General features: G+C 37.9%; 1 protein-coding gene across 2 annotated transcripts; it reads left to right on the top strand.

The window, feature by feature from the left end:
* The first annotated feature begins 53 nt into the window (after positions 1-53).
* On the top strand, positions 54-21,087 carry DHX36 (DEAH-box helicase 36). Of its 2 annotated transcripts, XM_075157522.1 has the most exons (25): positions 54-305; positions 684-805; positions 1,641-1,842; positions 2,541-2,579; positions 3,838-4,008; positions 4,937-5,016; positions 5,990-6,064; positions 6,202-6,368; positions 6,950-7,031; positions 7,521-7,661; positions 8,991-9,093; positions 10,682-10,769; positions 11,649-11,704; positions 11,807-11,871; positions 12,345-12,488; positions 13,127-13,244; positions 13,898-13,996; positions 14,990-15,163; positions 15,463-15,549; positions 16,197-16,280; positions 16,383-16,482; positions 16,569-16,659; positions 18,267-18,387; positions 18,969-19,121; positions 20,150-21,087. In XM_075157522.1, the coding sequence occupies exons 1-25, from the start codon at positions 60-62 to the stop codon at positions 20,333-20,335; spliced, it is 2,994 nt and encodes a 997-aa protein (XP_075013623.1). In that variant the 5' UTR covers positions 54-59; the 3' UTR covers positions 20,336-21,087. The 2 variants fall into 2 exon arrangements, with proteins under 2 accessions (XP_075013623.1, XP_075013624.1); XM_075157523.1 differs by lacking the exon at positions 16,197-16,280.
* The last annotated feature ends 1,430 nt before the right edge of the window (positions 21,088-22,517 follow it).

Consider the following 22,517-nt stretch of genomic DNA (forward strand, 5'->3'; position numbering starts at 1 on the left):
GCTGCGGGGGCGGGGCGTGATGCCGCGGGGCGGGGCGGCTGGCGGAAGTGAGGCGGCGGATGCGGCGGGTGGCGGCGGTGGTGGGTGCCGGCTGCCGGGCGGCCATGAGCTACGAGCAGCGCCGGGACTGGGGCCGGGGCCGTGGCGGCGATGGCGGGTCTTCCTCCGCCTCCTCCTCCGCGGGGGGACACGGGGGCCGCGGCGGCGGCCGGGGGCGCCACCCCAGCCACCTCAAGGGCCGGGAGATCGGGCTGTGGTACGCGCGGAAGCAGGGCCAGAAGAGCAAGGAGACGGACCGGCAGCAGGTGAGGGGCGGCCGCGGGCCCTGCCCCGCCGGCCCTCCGCGGGGGCAGGGGCACCCTCTGGGGCTCCCCTTTGCCGGTTCGTCCTGCTGGGGGCGAAGGCTGGCCCGGCCTCCTCCCGCGCTCCGCCCGCCGTGCTCGGCTGCCCGTGCAGAAGTGCCGTTAGAGATGTGCGCCTTTATTGAATGTTTTGCCTGACAGGATGAAAAAGATGTGTTTGTCTCTGCACGTTGAAATCCCTCGTAAGGAGGCACTTGAAAAGAAGTTTCTGATCATGCCAAAGAGTTTGGGCATGACATTTAACAGTGTAGTATCTGTAGATATGCTGAGTACATGTTGATGCAAATTGTACTTTTTTTTTTTTTTTTTTTTTTTTACCAGAGAGCTGTTGTGCGTATGGATGAACGCAGGGAAGAGCAAATTGTGCAGCTGTTGAATACTGTCCAAACTAAGAATGAAAAGGAGCAAGAAGCCATGTCCTGGTGGTCTGGGGATGAAGAAGGGTAAAGAGAAACAATTACTAATGCTTTTATTTACTTTGAACTGAACAAACTTCCCACAAACTGGTAGGAAGATATATCAGAAAATACGTACATTTAGTGAGTGAATTAGGTTAACAAATATACTCAGTTTTCTCTACGTGTAGTGTCATACTGAAACGGTTGGTTGTAACTGTTGCTGTAAAACTCTTTTCCAGATTATTGTTGAGTTTGGGACGTTAAAGTTTTACTTAAAATCATAAAATCCTGTAATTGATCTCCAGGCCTACTAGAGTAAATATATGGAATTTTTCAGCTCCCCTGGCCTGTGGAATTACTCTTCCAGAGTGGCATTTGATTTCACTTTTCAGTTATTGTGCGGTCTTGGAATGTTTTCTCAGCCTCTGTGAAATAGAGTCCATTCTTTACGCTCAAAGGATTTTAAATAATAGCAGTGAAATGGGCAGCCAGGTGTGTTACTCTGAGTCCACTGAAATGAGGCGTTTGGGTCTCCGTTTGGCTGAATGATCCAGTTACAGGGCAGTGGTTCTGACAGCGGGTTAAGCAGTAATTCTCTGGGGATGTTTTGTTGCTTTGTTAGCGTCGTTCTGATACAGAAGAACATGTTGCATTTCTAGATAGTGATGTAAAATTTTTGATGGCTGGTAATTTTCAGAACAGTTTTAATTGCTCTAATGGCATATGCCATATTCTCATCGGCTGATGGTCAAGTAACTCGTGGATGTAATGTCTCAAAAACAGATTCAAAGTTTGCCTTGAATGGTTCAGTGTACTCTTCACAGTGGCCAAGCACATCTTGGATAATCTTTGAAGTTTCTGTTCTCTACACTTATTTCAGACCTACTCCAGAACAGCCTGCAAAAGTGAAATCAGATGCTGAAAAAGCTCCTGTAAGACAGAGACCAGTTTTGGAAAAAACATTTCTTGATCGGGATGTGGAATATCTCTTTGAAAAAAATGAGCAGGATACTGATTTAGATGAGCAACTTAAAGAAGACTTAAGAAAGAAGAAATCTGATCCTAGATATATTGAAATGCAGGTACTTTTCCACGTGTTAAGTAGAAAGCTTTCGAGTGGAATTTTTTTTTTTTTTTTAATTAAGCTAACCAGAAAACATAACATCTTGCAATTTATTTACTAGGAATTTGTCATGATGTTATTTTGGCTAAAAATTACCTTCAGAATTTGCAAAATGCATACCTATCTATGGGACAGTGATTAAAAAAACTTCAGTGACAATTTCTGATTGCATAAAATCTAAAATTTTAAGCTTACACACTGTTTAGTTGGGTGGAATGTTCTGTTTGTTTTTTAATGGATTATATCCCCGCATTTATGTCTAAAACTGAAAGCACAAAAATGGGCTCTAAAGGAATTGGATCTTAAAAACATAGTTTATGTTGTTCTAATAGCCATATATAAAGTTGTCAAATAAAACAGTCTTACCGTGAACAGGCGGTTCTCCCTTTGATACAAGGCCCTAGTTTTGCAACTGTACATACAGACCTCTTCAGGTACTGTACTGTTGGCTTTAAATAATTTTGCTAAATTTAATGAAACTGAAAGCTTGCATGGAATTAAACTTATTTCTAGTGGGCCCGTGTTTATATGAGTATCAGCCGAACAGTTTGTCGTGTTATTTCGCAGTTTAGCCTAGATCATAGATGAAATCTGTTATATTACTTCAGTGTTGAGAAGGTGTTTAAAGATATGTACTGTCATTTTCTTTTTCCCCAGAGATTCCGAGAGAAACTCCCCTCATATGGGATGAGACAGGTAAATGTGTATTTAATTTGAAAGAATATGTGCTTCTGTTGCTCTGTTGTAAAATAGGAGAAAACAGTTGTGTGACTGGGACTAACAGGAAACCTTTCTTGCCTTTGATGAAGGTGCTGAAGCCTCCCAAGTTCTGACACCAAGTTTGGCTTCTTTCCAGAATGTAGCTCAGGTTCACTGCTTCGTGATATGTTTGGAGTTACTCTGGGGCTATACACAGTTTTATCAGTAGGAGCAGCATTATTCATGGAAATGGTATTGAATGCTAGATACATCTAAGTACTTTTTTTAGAGTATAGGTCTTTTCTTCTTTCTCTGATAGTTAAACTTTTAGAACGTTCCTAGTTAACTTGGATTTTGTATAGTGTAATTGACCACTATGTAAATTGTCATGCTTTCTTTTTCTTATATATCTAAAATTGTGGCCATTTGTTGAAAGTTTGCCCAATTAGGAATTTAATATAATGCTGATAAACCTTTTTCTTGTTTAATCACTGACTTAAGGGCTCTACTGCTGGCTCTTTCTGCCATTAGTTTCCCAGTCAAAGTATAACATCAGTGATAATATGGGTTACTATTAATTGATGTTAATTCTTCATTTGATGTCGCCTGTATGAAATAGAAATTGAGTATTCTGTTACGTTTTCTTTTGCAGGTTCAATGAATGATTAGTGAGCTTCCTTTCTAAAGTTAATGTATTTGTCATAATGTGGTCCTTCCCGTTAGTGTTTGTTTCTTAAAATAGTTATACTCCCCTTCACAATTCTTTGGATTGGGAGGTAGAGACTGGAAGTGTAAGAAATCTGTTGCTGTCGTTATAAGAAACGTGAAAATATTGTGCTGAAAATCTTCAGTTAGTGCAGTCTTGGAGTCCAACAGGAAAAATGCTTGTTTTCAGTCAGCAAAGATATACAGAAGGCAAGGTAGGAGGCAGAAAAGTTTAAAAATGTATTTCAGGCTTTCATTTTAGTTAATGTTGTTTTCATACAGATCTTAAGTATTTAAAACTAGTATTCAGATTTGATGTGCTTTAGACCTTACACGTGTGAAGTGCAAATATGCAGAAATTACTTCTGTGTGGTTTAAACTAAACTTTTTTTTTTTTTTTAGTATTATAAGAAACAGATGAGTCTGTTTCTTTAGTTGCTATGACACTTTCTTCTAAGTTGACTGCACAGTAGCAGAGAATTGTCAAAATCCTTCTAAAATCTGTTTTGAACAATAATACAATAAATGTTTTCTCTTCATTTGGAAACAGGAGCTTGTAAACCTTATAAACAATAATCGAGTAACCGTGATAAGTGGTGAAACTGGTTGTGGGAAGACAACCCAAGTTACACAGTTCATCTTGGATGATTACATAGAGCGAGGGAAAGGGTCTACCTGCAGGATTGTTTGTACTCAGCCTAGGAGGATCAGTGCTATCTCGGTGAGTGCCGCTTTGACAAACTGAGTAACTTATTTCTTGTGACTATTTTTTTTCCCAATAAATCTGAGGAAAAATTACTGCCTTATTCAGAATCGTTGAATGAAAATATATTTCTTACTGGTCCTACGATCCATGGGCAAGCTTATGAACTGAGTGTACAATCTGCTACATTATTTGAATTTAAGATTGGAAAAAATTCCAAATGACCAGATAGGTACTGTGGACCTCTCAAAGAAACTGCTCTGCCGTCACATGTACTCATACTAAATTTAAAGCTCAAGATAAGTATTCAGCCTGTAGTGGACAGTGAAGGTGGCTTTTTGTGTGTTCATTTTCAGTCATCTTAGATTCTATTGCAAATTACAATTTTGTTAATATACACTAATTTGATATTTCATAAGTTTTGGTTGTTAATAGAGTGCTGGCACTGCAAGTCTCATTCTTCCCTGAATTTAATCATGGTTTATATCTGTGATTTTAATGGATTTGGGCAGTGTGAATGTGAATTAATGTAAACACTAACGTTGTGTCAGGCCCTTTAGAGGTATATTAATGAGCAGGAAAGAATTTGACTTTTAAGTGCACAGTAATTGCTCTTCTTGATAGCTAAGTGTCAAAGGATTACAGAACCTTATTTCCTATGCGGAAAAGCTGATCCTGCTGAAAGCATGAGTGTATTGCTAATGCCTAAATGGTTGTGTTCCTTTAAAATATGTCCTGGGTCGCAAACCTGTTCTTGGGTTGCTGACAGGAAACACTGTTCTCAGTGGAGGAGAAAAAGTGATTTTCAGGGTGTTTCTCTGTTGTTTACATAACATCTTTGTTCTAGGTATTCCCTGCTGATGAGTAGCTAAATCATATATCAGCCTTGTGGGATTTTTTTTAAATTTTCTTCAATGCACTATTTTGATTTTATTTATTTTCCAAGGTGGCCGAGAGAGTTGCTGCTGAAAGGGCAGAAGCATGTGGTAATGGCAAGAGTACAGGATACCAAATTCGTCTGCAGAGGTAAGAGAGGATCCCTTGGCGGTTTTTGTGCATTCATGTAAAGTAGTATCTATTGCTATTCAAGCAAGAAAATTTGAAAAATAGCTCTTAACATAGATGACTGCTTTCATTCTGATATTTTCTCCAAAAGGAATTCCTGTGAATAGCAAGTGTAGGGAATAAGGTTTTTGAAATTTAGCAAAAAATTTGAGTGCGATTATTCTATTTTATGCAGCGTGTAACAATGGCTAGCACCAAGTTGTACTTTGTCTAGTAAGTCCTTTTTTCAGCTATAGATAGAGATACAACTGATGTCCTTAATCCATGAATTTCAAGGAAAAATGGAAATGCTGAAGGAGAGAATGCTATAAGCCATATTTCTGTGGAAAACGATCTATTTGCTACACTTATCTATTGAGTAATCCCACTGGGATCAGGTAATAAAGTTAGGTGCATTGACAAGAGTTCGTAGACCTAGTGCCATAGAGCAAAAGCTATTACATTTGGAGTCATCTGTAATTTAAAAAAAAAATCTGAAATGTTACTAGCAAATAATGGAATCTCAATTATCGTTGAAGAAAAACTGCTGGTAAGAGACGACAGCATAGTCCTTTCAGCTTTCATTTAAGTTTATAGAATCTCATTTATATTTTTCTGTACCTTTTAATCAAGAATGTTGTACTGCTGTATATTTATCTGTCATCTGTGCTGAGCTTAGGTAGCTGCAAGAATTTGGGGTCAGCAGATCAATGTGCAAATGACAAAAAATGTGAGGGCTTCTGTCAGATTACAAGTAGTTCATTTCCCATCAACAAAAATGCTGCAACTGTGGCCTAATTCCTTGTTCCTCCAATTGAACTGTAAACGAGCAAGTTAGAGAATGAGGCACACTTCATAATGTCTATAATGACTGTCTGCATTTTGATTTTAAGCTTTTAATGTACTCTGTAAAATACAGAAGAGAACTGAGGAATTCTTACTGTATCTCTTTCAGTCGGTTACCAAGGAAACAAGGTTCAATTTTATACTGTACCACAGGAATTGTCCTACAGTGGCTCCAGTCAGATAAGTAAGTTTTCCTATTTAATGAGAAACTGAATACAATTATGAAATGACTTGACTACTGAGCTGTTTCTAACAGTCTTGGCTCTGTTTTTTTTAATTTTCCTAAAAACAAATATTTAACTTCCTGCTGTTCTATTTTAGGCACTTGTCCAGCATTAGTCATGTAGTCCTTGATGAAATTCATGAAAGAAATCTTCAGTCAGATGTTTTAATGAGCATTATTAAAGATCTTTTGAATATTCGTTTGGATCTGAAAGTAATACTAATGAGTGCTACTTTAAATGCCGAGAAGTTTTCGGAGTATTTTGGTAGGTGAAATGCTTCCTATGAATGTTCCCCTTAAGTAATTTAGGCTTCTACAGTATAATATAGTTCTCAAATTCTAGGATTGCTTTTTCTCAAAAGAGGTAATGACTTCAATTTTACATATAGATGCCAGCTGCTGGAGATGCTTATTCCCTTAGTTTTATCTCATCATGAGCGTATGTTGCTTCTGTATTAGCTTTTCAGGCGTATTGCGGAAACAGTATCTCCAGAGTGTTTTCATATTAAATATTTACTAATATTTACCATATTTTGGAAGACGTGGTCTGAGCAGGCAACCAGACTGAAGCCTTTAGTTGTTCAGTCTTCCAGCTTTATCCTGTAGCTGGAACCAGATGAACATGATGGAGAACAATATACTGCTTGCTACCTATGCTTTTTTTATTCAGCAACTTCATTTGGAATTGAATTTGGCGTCTTCTGTGAGAATTTAAAAATAAACAAACAAAACCCCTATCATCTTGGCAACTATATTGCAAAAATAGTGAAGAGTGTTTATTGCCTCTATTATTTCAGTACAATATTTTATTGCTGTTTAAAAACTGAGTTATGCCTTCCTCAACAGATAATTGTCCAATGATTCACATACCTGGGTTCACTTTCCCTGTGGTGGAATATCTTCTCGAAGATGTAATTGAGAAGTTGAGGTAAGTGTATTTTCTGAACACCATTATAGATAGTATTTTGGGTTTTTTTGCTTAGTATATCTTTTCAAATATTATCTTGGTGTAAATAACCTGTTGAAGAATTAGCTGTGTTTTTCAACAGAAAACCTTTCAACAGAAGTTTAGTAGCTTTTACAGTAATTAAAAATGGCACACAGCTACCTGGAAATGTTGGCTTGAGGAGGAAAAAAAAACTTGTCTTTTTCCGGTGTGGTGAATTTCCAGGCTACTAAACCAAGCTAGTCTTTCTGTTTGTTCAGACTTTTTTTTCCCCTACATGTTCTCATGCTTACTAGAGATGGTACCTGTTTTTATAAGTAAGATTTCTTTCAGAAAAGAAATTTAATGGTCATCTTTACATGGTATAGCTAAAGCGTGGCATATTGTCCGTAGTTTGGAAAACTACTATGCAGCTGTCTTTAAATTACTTTAGTTTCAAAATTTAATTATGTTTGTTATTGAAATTTAAAGGTATACTCCAGAAAACACAGACCGTCGGCCACGGTGGAAGAAAGGCTTCATGCAAGGACATGTAAGCAGACCAGAAAAAGAAGAAAAAGAGGAAATCTACAGGGAACGATGGCCAGACTATTTAAGGCAGCTGCGGGGCAGGTTGTTCTCAAGTTACTTTTTTTTCCCGTTAAGTTTTTAGACACTTCATAACTGAGAAACATAGATTAGTGCTGTATTCTATTACTGTGCTTTTATTAATGATGTGATAGTTGCTACTGTGGGAAACAATAATGATGGAATTGCCAGTACAGTTGGCTGGCAACCATTGAAGTACTTTAGAGTTACCACAGAGAATTCGCTTCCTTTGCATGTGCAAACTGTAGGAGAACTTAGAGCCGTCAAGTGGCTTGCTATTGATGTTGGTATTGTCCATTACAGTCTTCAGCATAATGTTAGGCTTCTTGAGCTTTGGTCATTAGTTCTCTTCTGATGAATTCTCCCCTTCTTCAGCCTTTTTCTTTGAGAGAGATCTCACAGTATTTTAGTCTCATAATCAACATAATACAAAATGTACTGGCTTTAAAAAAAAAAAAAAACACCACACCCAAAACCACCACCAACAAAAAACACTACAAAACCCAAACCCAGCAAAAAAAAACCCTCACCACAACCTTTTCCTCAGAATATTTTAGTATTTCTCTAGAGTGGTTTAAAACCAAGCTAAATAGTTTTGCCTCTTGAGCACCTATCTCTACTCTTGAGTAGAGATTGTACACTTGAAATATTCTTCTGATTGCCAGCGTTTGACTACTTTGATAATCTGGATAAGTTGATTAACTGGATAGCCTGGCTGATTTATCTTCCTGGGTTTTTTCTCCTGTCTTATTTGTCCTCTGCATTTTGGGACTTTCTGTATATCTAGCTTGGTAACAATAATGAATATAAGTGGCTCAGGTTTATCTCCCTTTTCTAAGGGAAAAGTCCTCAATGCTGTATCTCTGTCTGGCCTATCCCGTGCTCTGCTCATCCCATTTGTACTCCTCCTTCCCTTTCCCACCGTGTCTTTTGAATCATTTGGCAATTCTTCCCATAGTGTTAGCTGTCATGAAATCAAAGGGCTGAACAGACGAGATGCTTCCTGTACTCACTGTGAGTGAGGGAGAAATTGAAGGGTGAACTCAGATTGTTTAGGTCCTAGGTAATCCATGAGGAGGAGAGAGGTCATGTAAATGCTTCAAATGCAGTTCAGTCATAACATGGTAATTCTTAAACTTACTCTTCTAAAGTGACGATAATCGCACTAACCTACATCTCAAGAGTACATTGGAGGTACACTAATTGAACAGAGAAAGAAATAAATTTAATTTATTTCAATAAATTGAAATAAAGTGGGTTACGTAGATGTGTGATTGCAGAGCCTTATAACAGAAACGTGAACGCATGACTTGGTATGTTAGTTACCAATATGTATGCTTTCAATGCCTGTAGGTATTCAGCAAGTACTATAGATGCCTTGGAAATGATGGACGATGACAAGGTCGACCTTGACCTTATAGCAGCACTTATCAGACACATCGTTTTGGAAGAAGAGGTACACTTCTGTCTCCTATCATCACATTTTAATGTGTGTGAATTGTTGTCAGCGGCTGTTCGGAATATCAGAGCTGATAGTTATTTTGATCATACAGATATAAAGAAGAAGAAATTTTTGTTTTGCTCTTCTGAGAAGTAGTCTAATAGCTTTAAACATCTAGTTACTATTTAAGCCCTGAATTTAGAATGTGATTAGTTACAGCGTTTATTGAAATGATGGGATAGAATCCATGTTTAAAGGGGAGCACACATCTAAGCATTTTCTTCAATAGGGGTTGTGGGTATTAATGAGAGCTATGTACATAAGAAACTTGGAAAACTCACAAATACATTTGATATGCTCATTTATGGTCCCTTCTGAGCAAGGGATAAAAAAAGAGCCTGAATTCTTTCACTGACAGTAGGGATTCTCATAAATAAAACGGGATGGATACCTGATACATAAATAATACGGGAATTCAGATTACTGCATTTTTTTCTTTTGGATAAGCTTTTAAATAAGCCTTCAAATTAATTATACTCCTTAGTTATTTGATGGAAAGTAAGATAATTACAAATTAAATTTTAACTTTTAGTTCTTTCCATTGACTCTGTGTGTGTTTGTCAAAGGTGATATTCTTTGTAGTCTGTAGTAGAAGTTACTTTTGTGAAATAGCTGTAGAAAACTGTCTGAAAACCTCTTTAGCGTACAACTAAATCTCTGTTCTTAATTCCTCAGCACTGGGAGGGAGAGGGCAAGAGTAATACATAGAGCTGATGTTCAGTGTCTACATGTCTACACTGTGCAGTTGGCTTTAATAGTTTTTCTGGCTGAGTAATCTAAATATGACTTAGATGCAGTGAAGACTGAATTTTTATACAGCCTAGTCACATTTACCAAACACACAGCTAGGAGACTCTTCCAGCTTTCAGCTTGTCAAGATTAGTAGTTAATACAGCTGCATTAATAGTTATCCCCAAATGTGCCTTACCTTGTTATTTAGTAATAACATCATCAGAATATTAATATCAGAAGGATCCTGTGCCTGAAGCAGTGGCAAACATGAAGTAAGAATAACTTCTGTCACCATAGGTGTAATATATGTAGATTGTAACCTGAAGTTATGTATTTGTTTCTGTGTTCAAAAACATCTGTGGACGAGCCAACACCTTGGCTGATTCCTTAAAGAGAGTTTTGATTATTTAAAATATTAAATAATATTTCAGTAGATAGATCATTTAAGCTGGGATAATGAGGATGAGTTGCTGTTTCGTATTTTGTTCTTCCTGTGTTGAAAATTATACATTAGTTTCTCTCTGTTTTCAATTTGCAGCTCAAATTCTTCTAGTGTTGACATGGTGGTGTTTAAAACGCTGCAGGAGAAAAATGTTTAAAATCAAATTTTTATTTATTACGTTCAGATAAATACATGTAGCTAACTCTTTTGTAGAAAACAATCTTAGAAACTTTGTTCCAAATTTGAGTCAATGAGGTTTCAAATATCACCTATCCAACATATATGTATTGGTATGCAAGTAGCTGGTTCTTTGCATAGCGTATAATTTATTCTAACCTCTTTTCCCTTCACTCCCTCTTTTATATATAGGATGGTGCAATTCTAGTGTTTCTTCCAGGCTGGGACAACATTAGCACTTTGCATGATCTCTTGATGTCGCAAGTCATGTTTAAGTCAGGTAAAAACAAAATTTTACATGGGAATTCTAGCAGTAGCGTTAGTGGCAAACTCTTAACTTTTGCATGTGATTGCTGGTATTGCACTGTTTATTTTTTTTTCCTTGTCTCTCCTCTCAAAATGATTGCAGCGTGTTCAGCATTTTATGCATTTCTATGGTATCTTTTATCTGCTAATGATAATAGTTCATTTTCCTCAGTGTAGCAGTGAACAATCTGAAAAAGAATATCAGACCTGCATCTTTTTCTTTTTGTCTTTCCTTGTAGCTATGATAACTTCCATCTAAAATTAAACTCTTTCTTCATTCTGTGTTCATTTCCTCTGTTCTTGATTCTTCAGCACCTTCCGTCTACTGCTTTGCTGATAGTTCTTTTAAATCCCATTTATTCCTAGAAGCTTTTTTAATAGGACACTAAAATACCCTATGCCTGTCTGATACACTTTAATTTGTCCTGTTTGCATAGCTCATATTGTCATCTAACTTGTCTAACTGTGCTCTTGACTATTCAGATAGTTGTCTTACAGTTCATGTTGTCATGTACATTCCATAGATGAAGAATTCCAATTTATTGAAAGATTGAGGAGAGTGTCAGTTTATTTATTAAACTTGAGCAATTACTAATAATTTGAGAATTTAAAAATGAAATATAAATTACTGTACATCATATATTTTCTTAAACTTGTCAAGTCATCATAGTGTAATAAAAAAAATCCTTTAGACCTTTTTACTTTAGAATTTGCCATTACGATACATCAACCTGTGAATTCAGAACAAGAAACAGTAGACTTACTTGCAGCATATTTTCTCTATTCTCTATTATTTTCCTGTAAAGTTAAAGTTTCTGTGCTTACACCATATCTTTTAATTTTTAATTTTCAGATAGGTTTATTATCATACCTTTACATTCATTGATGCCTACTGTTAACCAGACTCAGGTATGCTTTTCTTTTATTGTAATATTTCACAACTACAAAAAAAATTAATTAAGCATATGTTTGGTTTTGGCAAACATATAAATGGGCCATGGATAATTACAGGTTTTTAAGAAGACCCCGCCAGGAGTAAGGAAAATCGTGATTGCTACCAACATTGCAGAGACTAGGTAAATAGCTAGCCATACAGACCAAAAAAAGCTATATATTTAACAAAATAAATTAAAGTGGTAATCTAAAGTATAAACCTGTTTAATGTTTCTTAAATACATGGTTTTGTATTTGTACCATTAATTTATAACACTTTATCTTTAGAAATGTTTATAGACTAAACAGGAGTTTTCCTTTAATTGTTTTAAACAATTAAGACATGGATGTTACTGTAAAGACTCGCCTTTGTTGTACATGATAAATCTGAGCTGCCTATCCTCTCTGCAGACTTCAGAGACTTGTTTCAAGTCTGCAGACTTGTTTCTTGAACTGCTTAGTAACGTAATTCTTAATGAAATTGCAAACACAAATTTTTTTGTTGTTGGCTCACAGTTTGGGAGGGAGTAAAGAGAGACTAAACCCCTTTAAAATCCTAGGTCAAGCTTGCAAAGATGAAGAGTTGCATTTTTTCCCTCTCTTTTTTAAAAAACAGCATTACAATAGATGACGTCGTGTTCGTTATAGATGGTGGAAAAATAAAGGAAACTCACTTTGACACACAGAACAACATTAGCACAATGGCAGCAGAGTGGGTTAGTAAAGCTAATGCCAAGCAGAGGAAAGGTCGAGCAGGAAGGTAAGAATAATGGGGGTAGTTAGAAAAGTTTTGTGATGTTAAGTTTCCATCACTCTTGGAGCACATGCTGCTGAAGATACTACTTTGTTATTCATATGTTCAGAAGCAGATGATAGCACAACTGTCTCTTGTTCTTATAGAAAGAATGGTTTCTTTGTCTTTCTAGGAAACTTAACTTGTGCTGCATTTAACTCATGAGTTTCCCTCCTTCTTACAGAAGAATAAGTTCCGCATTTTTTAAAATTTTTGTTGGTAGTGTTTGCTTCATACTTGACTTATAAGGCTATGATACATTAAAGTGAAAATTAATTAATATTACTTAACTATATACCAATTTTTTTTAAATTTCTCTCCCTCTCAAAATACCTTGTGGAATATTTTCTCTCTTGTTTGGACTTACAGTTCTTCTCTGACCTCTTTATTACTTCTTTTGAGCAACTGATAGGTTTCTGTGTTCTGCATGCCTTTTTTCCTGTTGATGGGTCTGTGTTTCAGAAAGCTGAAATGGCTTTTACGATTGAATACGCTTCAGTTCTAATTCCTTGAGGTGTTTTGGAAAGCTGTTTATAAACAAACACAATCATAATGTAACAGTGTCATAGGAAAAAAAATACAATTGTTTATTTAAATAATTCCAGAGTTCAGCCAGGCCACTGTTATCATCTATACAATGGACTACGTGCTAGCCTTCTAGATGATTATCAGTTACCAGAGATCTTGAGGACACCTTTGGAAGAACTCTGTTTACAAATCAAGGTAAATATATGAATCTTCAGACATATTTATTATTTACTTTTCCATTGGAATAAGAGGTTGAGAGATTAAGTTAATGCATTGTGAGCCTAGGGTTGTCTTCAAGTCAAAATTCTGTTACTCCAGAAGTACAATTATTTAGCTAATAATTGCAGCAACTTTTGCAAAATGCATATTTGTATCTAGATGCATCAAACCCAAGAAAAATAAGATTGTCTAGTATAAATAAAAGCTGAAGTTTATTAACAAAAATTTGGACTGTGCTTCCCTCCCCTTTCCCCCAATATCATTCAATCAGAGGAGCTTCAGTGAGAATGCCAGTGAGTCAAGGGATATGATGTCTTAAAAGAATTTTAAAAAGCAGTTTTAGAACTGACGTGAGTTTCCTTTTTGGCAGTTTTCATTGAATTCCTTATGTATGCATAAGGGATACCATGTGTCTGCATACTGAATGAAGAATAGATCCTTATGTTTCAAATTTAATCATTAAGACATTTTTTATTTTTGTCCTTAGTTCTTAATTAGTGAAATTCTAACTCAAGCTGTGAATTATTCACACTGTTTTAATTAGGGTAGTTACTGCTTACTAATTTTAGGTAGCCATCTTTCTCCAATTGCTGCAGGTTTTTGGTTTGTGGTTTTTTTTTTTCTTTCAGATCCTAAAGCTTGGTGGAATTGCTCATTTTCTGAGCAAACTAATGGATCCACCCTCTCGTGATGCTGTAATGTTGGCCATAAATCATCTAATGGAGCTGGTAAAGTATTGCTTAATGTACATGCAAGGAAAAATCTGTTTAGAACCATGTTACTTCATTTTTTTATCAGACAATTCTGATTGTACAGGTCTAGACATTTGCAACCCCTTATCGTATTGTGTACACCCTTTATATGTCCTCACTGAACAGAGGAAATAATTTCATATAATACATGATGTTTAGGGGCTGCATAGAGTAGTTCCTGAGGAACTTTCTAAATGACTCAAAACATATACACACACCTCGCATTTAAGTTCCCTACAGATACTTACTTAACTCAGGGCTTCTGTAACACCCTGCTCATGGCTGCATCCACCAAGCTTTCCTATCCCAGTCAGATTATTGAAGAGTTTGAGATACTTTTTCTGTGGGCAAATAAGGCACACAGGAGAAAGATCTTGTATGTCATTGCCCCTTTGGATGCTGGGGAAGGAGAGATTAATGACACGTGTACTACTGACTTCTTGCCCTGGTATTATTTGTACAAATCGGTTGTAGCAAGAAATTAAAACATCTGATTTAGATGAAGGGCAGTATTTACTGATGGCATAATTCTGTACATGTTTAGATAAAATTAAAATTCAGCCGTACATTTGGTGTTCTGTGGCAATGCTGTATAGTAAAGGGTAAACAAAAACAGAAGTGACATTGAGGGTAAGATACAAGTCTAAAAATAAGCTTAATCAGGAGAATAGGAAGACACTCAAGTGTTAACAATTCTTCATACTTTTGTCCAGAAAGACACTGAGCCCTAGTAAACCACTTGAAACGTAATTAAAGATGGTTGCCGTTTTCTTGGATCAATTGAACATTTCAATTTCTCCATAACTTGCTTGATCACTTTCCTATTATACCTTATTACAGCTAGCTGCATTCTCCAGCTGTTAGGCTTTCCTTTGTTCTCTAGGTATACTAGTGGATATTTCAAGGAAATCCTCCCCATTTCGAATACTGCTTTTATTCTTTTTTCGTTTGTTTTTCTTCTTCTGACAGAATGCTTTGGACAGACGGGAAGAACTGACTCCACTAGGTGTCCATTTAGCACGATTACCAGTTGAACCGCATATTGGAAAAATGATCCTCTTTGGAGCTTTATTCTGCTGCTTGGATCCAGTACTTACAATTGCAGCTAGCCTCAGCTTCAAAGACCCTTTTGTCATTCCTCTGGTAAAGTTTCTAGGAGGAGAATTACACACAAGACTTAAGAATCTCAGAAGGATATTGGAACTTACTGAGATGTTATAGTTTAAATCTTATTATTCTTATTTTTGTGTTAATTACATTTTTATTAGTAAAAGATTGCCTTCACATACTATGAAGTATTGTCTTTGCCTACAGAATATTGGAAGTAGCTTTAATTTTCATGTATGTAGCATACAAAGTATTGCTGTATATATGTACCTTAATGAGGAAAAGAGAACTGGCATGTCAGTCACAAATATTTTATAGGTTCTAATTATTCTTAGGGCAAAGAGAAAGTAGCAGATGCAAGAAGAAAGGAACTGTCAAAGAACACTAAAAGTGATCATCTAACTGTGGTGAATGCTTTCACGGTAGGCATGTTGTAATGTTTTGGGGTTTTTTTCCCTAGAATTTTAATTTGAGTAATATGGATTATTCTAAGGAAAAAAATAATCCGTTTATGCTCATGTATTTCTTTCTTGGCTTCTACAAAAACATAAAACCAAATTAATTTTCATCCTTCTAGTGTTGAGGAGCCTTGTCTTCAGGCTCAATAACCTAATTTCTTGTGAATAAGTCTGAAAGAGACAAAACATAATGTTACAGTTACCTTGCTGAAGTCATTAATTCTTGTCCTTCTGACCTCTACAAGGGGCTGAAGCTGACTTCGAAAGTGTTGGAGATTTAGTTGTATAGTGTTGGGGTGAGAAGAAGAGGAAATAAATGGCCTGGAATGCAATTTCTACCCAGGACTGTTAATAGCAACAAATGAAGTTCTGGCAAACTTAGCTAGATTTCACTCCTCAACATGGAAAAATGAAGTTTTTGATTGAAAGTGTTGTAAAGTTGTGTTTTTCTACTCTCTGCTGCATATATGTAAACAAAGAGATCAAAGGATTTACTTTCTTGCAGAGAAAAATGTAACGATACTGTTTGTTGACTTCAAGTTTTTGCTGTCCTTAATTTTTTAGTATGTGTTCACTTACAAATGCCTTTGAACTATGGTTTTAATTTTTAGGGCTGGGAAGAGACTCGGCGTCGTGGTTTCAGAACTGAGAAAGACTATTGCTGGGAATATTTCCTGTCTTCAAATACACTCCAGGTACCATCCTGATAGTGTAAAAAAAAGGATCGTGTCTGTGGGGAAAAGGGGAAGAGCCTGTTGGCACAGCGTCATTCTGGGACAATTTTTGTTGTTTCCTAGATGCTGCATAACATGAAAGGACAGTTTGCAGAGCATCTCCTTGCAGCTGGATTTGTGAATAGCAGAGACCCCAAGGATCCCAAATCTAATACCAACTCAGGTAAACAGTGGAAGGAAATGGAAAATTTCTGATAGCTGAAATCTCATAACGCAGATCTGTGTTATTTACTTTGCTGTCTTCTACAGATAATGAGAAGTTGCTCAAAGCGGTCATTTGTGCTGGTTTATATCCAAAAGTTGCAAAGATCCGGCCAAGCTTCAGCAAAAAGAGAAAAATGTAAGGGTTTGGTTTAACGTTGGTTTGTATTCGAGGTGTTTTCTACATTAGGTAGTTTGGCAAGGTGAAGCGATGGCTTGAGTGCATGAATGAATCTCAGTATAGCTCAATCATGGGTGTGGGTTACTTCATTTGAGAAGGGTAGATGAGAGCATGGGATTGTTGATCTTTACTTTGTTTAACATCTGGATACCTGCTAGTTTGTGCAATAACTTGTGTGACCTTATCATGCCGTGGATAATGTTACAATATACCAATAACACTGCTGTTAAAGGAGTCCTACCATCACCTTTGATCTACAGCAGCAGTTGAAACACTATCCTTTCTTGTTATTGGGCAACATAGAGCCCAGAAATTCTGGTCTGTTGGTTTATCACGACTTATATTATCAGACTATTTATTAATTGCTACTCACAGTAACAGCATACTTGTCGGAATATAGACATCCTTCTCTATGGATCTGATCTAAGACAGAATGAAGGGTTGAACATTTGGATCGATTTTTCTGGGCATGTAACGTCAAAACAGCAAGCTAGGAGCAATCATTATGCCTATAATTAAAAAAAAAGAAAAAAAAAAGTGATTATTCTAGGTGGTAAAAATTCTACCTTAGATGGCTTGATTTAGACCTGTCTATAGCTGACACTGCTAGCTATAGTCCTTTTAAACTGAGTCCGGTGTGCTGGAGTCACCTAAGTGCAGCAAGTTTGCAAACCTGATGCAAGTTACTGTGTCGCTGTATCTTTGCCGCATGGTGGAGCTAGGTGTAAGCCAGCTACCCAGGAAGGTTCAATTTTATGATCCACTAAACGAGAGATTCGTTACGCTAACCACTTTGCTGGAGAAGCTCTCCCACCTGCTGTTTCTGTTTCAAAACACTGAACTCCATGTTTTGCCAAATCCTTCTGCGTGTAGGGAATAGAGAGCTCAGTGATCCACACCCAGAGAATTACATCTCTGAAATGTGGGAAGGAGGAGAATGGTTGTGCTTCATGCATGCTGTGCTCGGTTTCTGCTTTTTATTGTCTGACGGCTTTATTATCTTAGAAGGGAAATGCGATTTCGGGTAAGTATAACCAACGCAGTTGGATGTTATGCCTTGAGTCAAATTTGCTCAAAGGCACGTGGGACAAATAGAGGTACACCACTCTAGGCTGGTTGACAGTGGTATAGCTAGTCCCTTTTTCCACACTGACACCGCTTAACGCTGAGCAAAGATTTCAGATATGTAAGTTCCTTATGTGGTTTTTTCAAGAAATTGCTTGAAACTTGGTTTATGTAACCAAATTCAGTAACTCTGAGTCCTTCATTTGGAAAAAGAATGCCACATGTTTTTTCTACTTGAGAGAATAACAGGATTTATTAAGGGGGTAAATTTGGCAAAGAATTTGAACTTCTTAAATGCAGAGAGAGATGTCTAAAAATTCATACTGTAAATTCAGTTGTAATCCTTTGGGAAAGGAGTTAAAGTTTCTTCGAATGTCCTTGTACTTTCAGAGTTTAAAACACTAGTGGATAATGAGCGGGTTTTTTAACTTGGGACATGATTGTGCTAAACTTTCAGGATCTTATTTCAATCCTAAAATAAAAACGTCTTTTCTTTTAAGGGTGAAAGTTTGCACCAAGACAGATGGAACAGTTAATATTCATCCTAAATCGGTTAATGTGGAAGAAACGGAGTTCCATTATAACTGGCTTGTGTACCATTTGAAGATGAGAACTAGCAGTGTATGTGAAGGTTTATATTTGTGTGATTTGTTTTTGTAGCTCTTTAATAATGTTGGCTCAAGGTTCAAAGGGGATGTGAACAGTGCCTTTGTTTGAAGCCTTCCTGCCTTGGGTCATTTCTTTTACATGCCATCAGATTATTATGCTCTTTGTGATACCGGTGGTATTGTTCCGCAAACAACTAATATACTAACTTCTGGTTTTGTGGTGGTTTGGGTTTTTTTGTTTGGGTGTTTTTTTTAAAGGTTCTGTCAATGACAGATGTAATTTTTTTTATTACTATTTTTTTCGATCCAGTGTAGCACTTTCGAATATGCTGGAAAAAAATTTTTTTTTCCTGTGATTGTTATGGAGTAGTTGGTTTGATTTCACCACTTTGTGTGAAGGACTGTATTTGGGACCATTTTTGCTCCTGTTTAATCTGATTTCATGTAACTTTTCCAACTGAGTTGCTTCAGATATGTCTGGCAAATTTATGAATGACTGTGAATAATCTTCTGGAATTCTGTTACGAGTTTCATTAAGGGTTACTGATGTCACTTAAGATGTTTTGAAGGGTGGACAATCTTGTCTTCTTGCAGATTTACTTGTATGATTGTACAGAGGTCTCTCCATACTGTCTCTTGTTCTTCGGAGGAGATATATCCATTCAGAAGGATAAAGATCAGGATACCATTGCTGTGGATGAATGGATTGTTTTCCAGTCTCCGGCAAGAATAGCGCACTTAGTTAAGGTGACTATGTTTAATAATAATGTATGTGGAAGACTTAGTGTAACACGATTCTTCTTAGAGATTTCTATATTTGATATTGCTGTGTAGCTACCGATTTATCACTATAGGGAGATAATAATGTTTTAAATGTATTCCCAGTAAGCAGTTCAAGTACACAGAGTAAGCAAAAGAGATCTACTGAAGGTGTGCGGATGAATGCAAGTTAAAACGCGGTAGTAAAAATAACATTCTGAGCAGTCTGTATCGCGTGGTAAACTGGGCAGAAGTAAACAGTAATGTACTCCCTTACGTTTGGCCTTAGCAGCAGGCACGCAGACTTTTTTTTGTTTCCAATGTAATAGCTTGACTAATGAGAATGAGGCTGCGTGCCTGTTGAGGCATCGGGAATATGGCGGTGATGTTCTTGTTCAGCCGGTGCAGCCTCTGCTGAAAAATTCATGGGGATATTGAAAAACTGTTCAGAAGGTTCAGCAAAGAGTCATAGGGTGGATTTAAAGGATTTATAAACATGTCTTACAGTGAGAGATTTGAAGAGCTTAATCTCTGTAGTTTTCCATAGCAAAAGCTGTAGGATGACTTGATCAGACCATGAAATGTCTACATGGATATGGAAACATGAGGATGGGGCTCTTCAGTTAGCAGTAATAAGTTCCAGTGGAAGGAGGAGCTGAATAGAGGTCTGTTTAATATTAGATCCTAATATTAGAAATCATATCTGACACTTTTTTTTTTAAAACCCAAATATTTTTAATCCTGAAATAGTCAACTAATGGATGTATAGGCTGTTAAAGGCCATCACATCCAGAGATGGTCATCTGTAATAAAAGGTAAAACTGCTAGGTTTTGAGAAGCAGCTTTTGATCCTGAAAATGGCAATGTTGAAATGAATTGATGGGTGAACAGCAGGTGTAAATACTAGGAGAACAGAGGGCCCAAGGGATTGGAACTTACTGTAGTGATGTTGTTGTGTGTAGTTCTAACTGCCTGTCTCTTTTTTTTTTCCTTTCATTCCAACAAACTCTTTCCAGAATTTAAGACAAGAGCTTGATGATCTTCTACAAGAAAAAATAGAAAACCCACATCCCGTGGACTGGAATGATATTAAATCCAGGGATACAGCAGTATTGACAGCTATTATAGACTTAATCACAACACAGGAGAATGAAAGTGCCAGAAACTATGCTCCACGATTCCAGAGTGAACGCTATAGTTGACACACTTTCATGTATATCGATAAAGCCAACATATTCAGCTTTTTTGTTTTGTTTTTTTTTATAGCATTTATTTAGCTAGAGGAAAAACTTTTTTAGGGTAAGCTGGTAATTCCCTCATTCTGAAGAGCAGTTATTTCAAAATAGTTGGTGATATCTGTATATGCATGGTATTCTGTGTTCAGTGTAGCTTTTTAAATAAGAGAAAATGCAATGCTAGCAATGTTAGTTGATGTATGGTTCTTGTTCTGCTGTAGCGCTTTTTTTTTGTTACACCCATCAGGTAATAGATATTCAAAAAACCTGCTAAAATACTGCTTAATAATACTTAAACTGTTCTTGCTACTGGTAGAAACATCTCAAAAGACCTTTTTTTTTTTTGGGGGGTGGTGAGTAATTATACTTACTGTGTTATTCCAGCTGTGCAGCAGTCTTCTCACCAACACTTCCACAGAAGGTAATTATAGCTTAATTAAACTAAACTTGAAAACACTTGTTAAATTTGTACTGTGGGAGGAAACAATCTTCAGAAATACTCTCTTCTGCCTTTCATCCCATTCAGTTAATCTTTCTTCACTTTCTGTGCCCATCCGTCATCACTACTGACTAAAATTTCAGACTACAGGAAACATGGTTAGCCAAAAGTCATGGTGGAATACACTTTAAGGCTTCATTGCGTTTTAATTTTTCTTTTTTTAAAACAGTCCATGTATGGGTTGTAGTATTACATTAAAAGTCTTTTCTTTAAAGTGTTATTTCATCTGTTCTTAGTTCTTAAGTTCTTTGAACGTCATTCTGTTTTGAATGCTTCCAAATATGTAAGAACATTTGAATGACAAGGCTTGTTTAGGATTTTGAGTAGGGCGACTTGTTCGAGGAATACTGTTCTGACCAAAGCTGTGTAAGGGTGGCAGACCTGCTGGGCAGTGTTCCCCCACTGTGGGGTGAGCTGAAACTGAGGATGGGTGTTCAATTAGGCACTGAAAAGTGCAGGCAGTTTACTTGGCCGCCCTCTGATACCTGCACTTTGCAGCCGTAGCTACGGTTATTTCTAGGTTTATCCTTGAGGAATGAAGCTCTTGCATCTCATTTCATTTGCCTGGAAATGTAACCCCTTCTCCCTTCTTGGGGTTTGGTTTGGTTTTGGTTTCTGTGCTTTGCAAAAATGACCTTGACCACCAGGCTGGGGAGAGGATTTATGAGCCTTATCCTGAAGAAAACAGAACTGGCCAGGTGAAACTATTTTTCCATGCAGAAATAAGTCTAACTTAGTGACTAGACCGCGCTTTCCATTGGGTTAACAAGGAGTGGAGGATGCCACGCTCATTATTTCTGGAAAAAAAAAAAACAAACCAACAGAAGTTCAACCCCTCCCTCCCCCCAATCAGTTTATTATTTTACCCCCAGGTGCTGAGGCTGGTATTTCAAACAGGGAGGGAGGAGGAGGAACATCCTGCCCTGGCCTGGGGGCGGTGAGTGCAGGAGGCAGTTTAAGGGGGAAAACAAAAGCCCCGGCGGCTCCGGGGGGGCGGGCTGGGCCTTGGCGCCGGCCGGGAGCGTCCGCTCCCCCCCTCCCCGGAGCCGCCCGCGGCTGTGTGGGGAAGAGCGGGGCTGTGAGGGCTGCGGGGACCCACCGGAGGCCGCCGGGACCCGCCCGGAGCTCGGGGCTCAGGTAAGCGCGGGACCGGCCGCCTGAGGAGGGCGGCGAGCTGCTCTGAGGGCCTCGCCACACGAGTGACGGCGAGCGGGCGTCTGAGGAGGCGGGAGCCCAGGGTGCCAAGGCACCGCTGGAGGTGAGCCCTGGAATCAAAGGGGAAAAAGGAAATTAAATTAGTGATAAAGTGTGTGGAAATGGAAGTGAAATAACTTGAGAGTAGTGCTGTACCTCGGGCTCCTGGTCTTGGAAACACAGGGCGTCGCGTTGGGACAGGTGCAGCCGATGGAGGAGGGAGCAAGATGGCGCCCGGGGCTGAGAGGAGCTGGGTTTCTGGGGCCAGTTGTACCTGGCCGCTCGGAGTTAAGGCAGAGGGGTGTGCGATGGCAGGGGCAGTTACCACAGCAGAGTGGGGTGGGCAGCTCTGCGTTACAAATTTGTAGGTTCTTGGGGAAGAATTGGCAGTAGCGCTGTTACTGGCAGGATTGGATTAAAAGTTATGGAGGAAAAAAAAAAGGCTGGCAGGTGGTA

The sequence above is a fragment of the Calonectris borealis genome, chromosome 9 (assembly GCF_964195595.1).
Source record: "Calonectris borealis chromosome 9, bCalBor7.hap1.2, whole genome shotgun sequence".
NCBI lineage: Eukaryota > Metazoa > Chordata > Aves > Procellariiformes > Procellariidae > Calonectris > Calonectris borealis.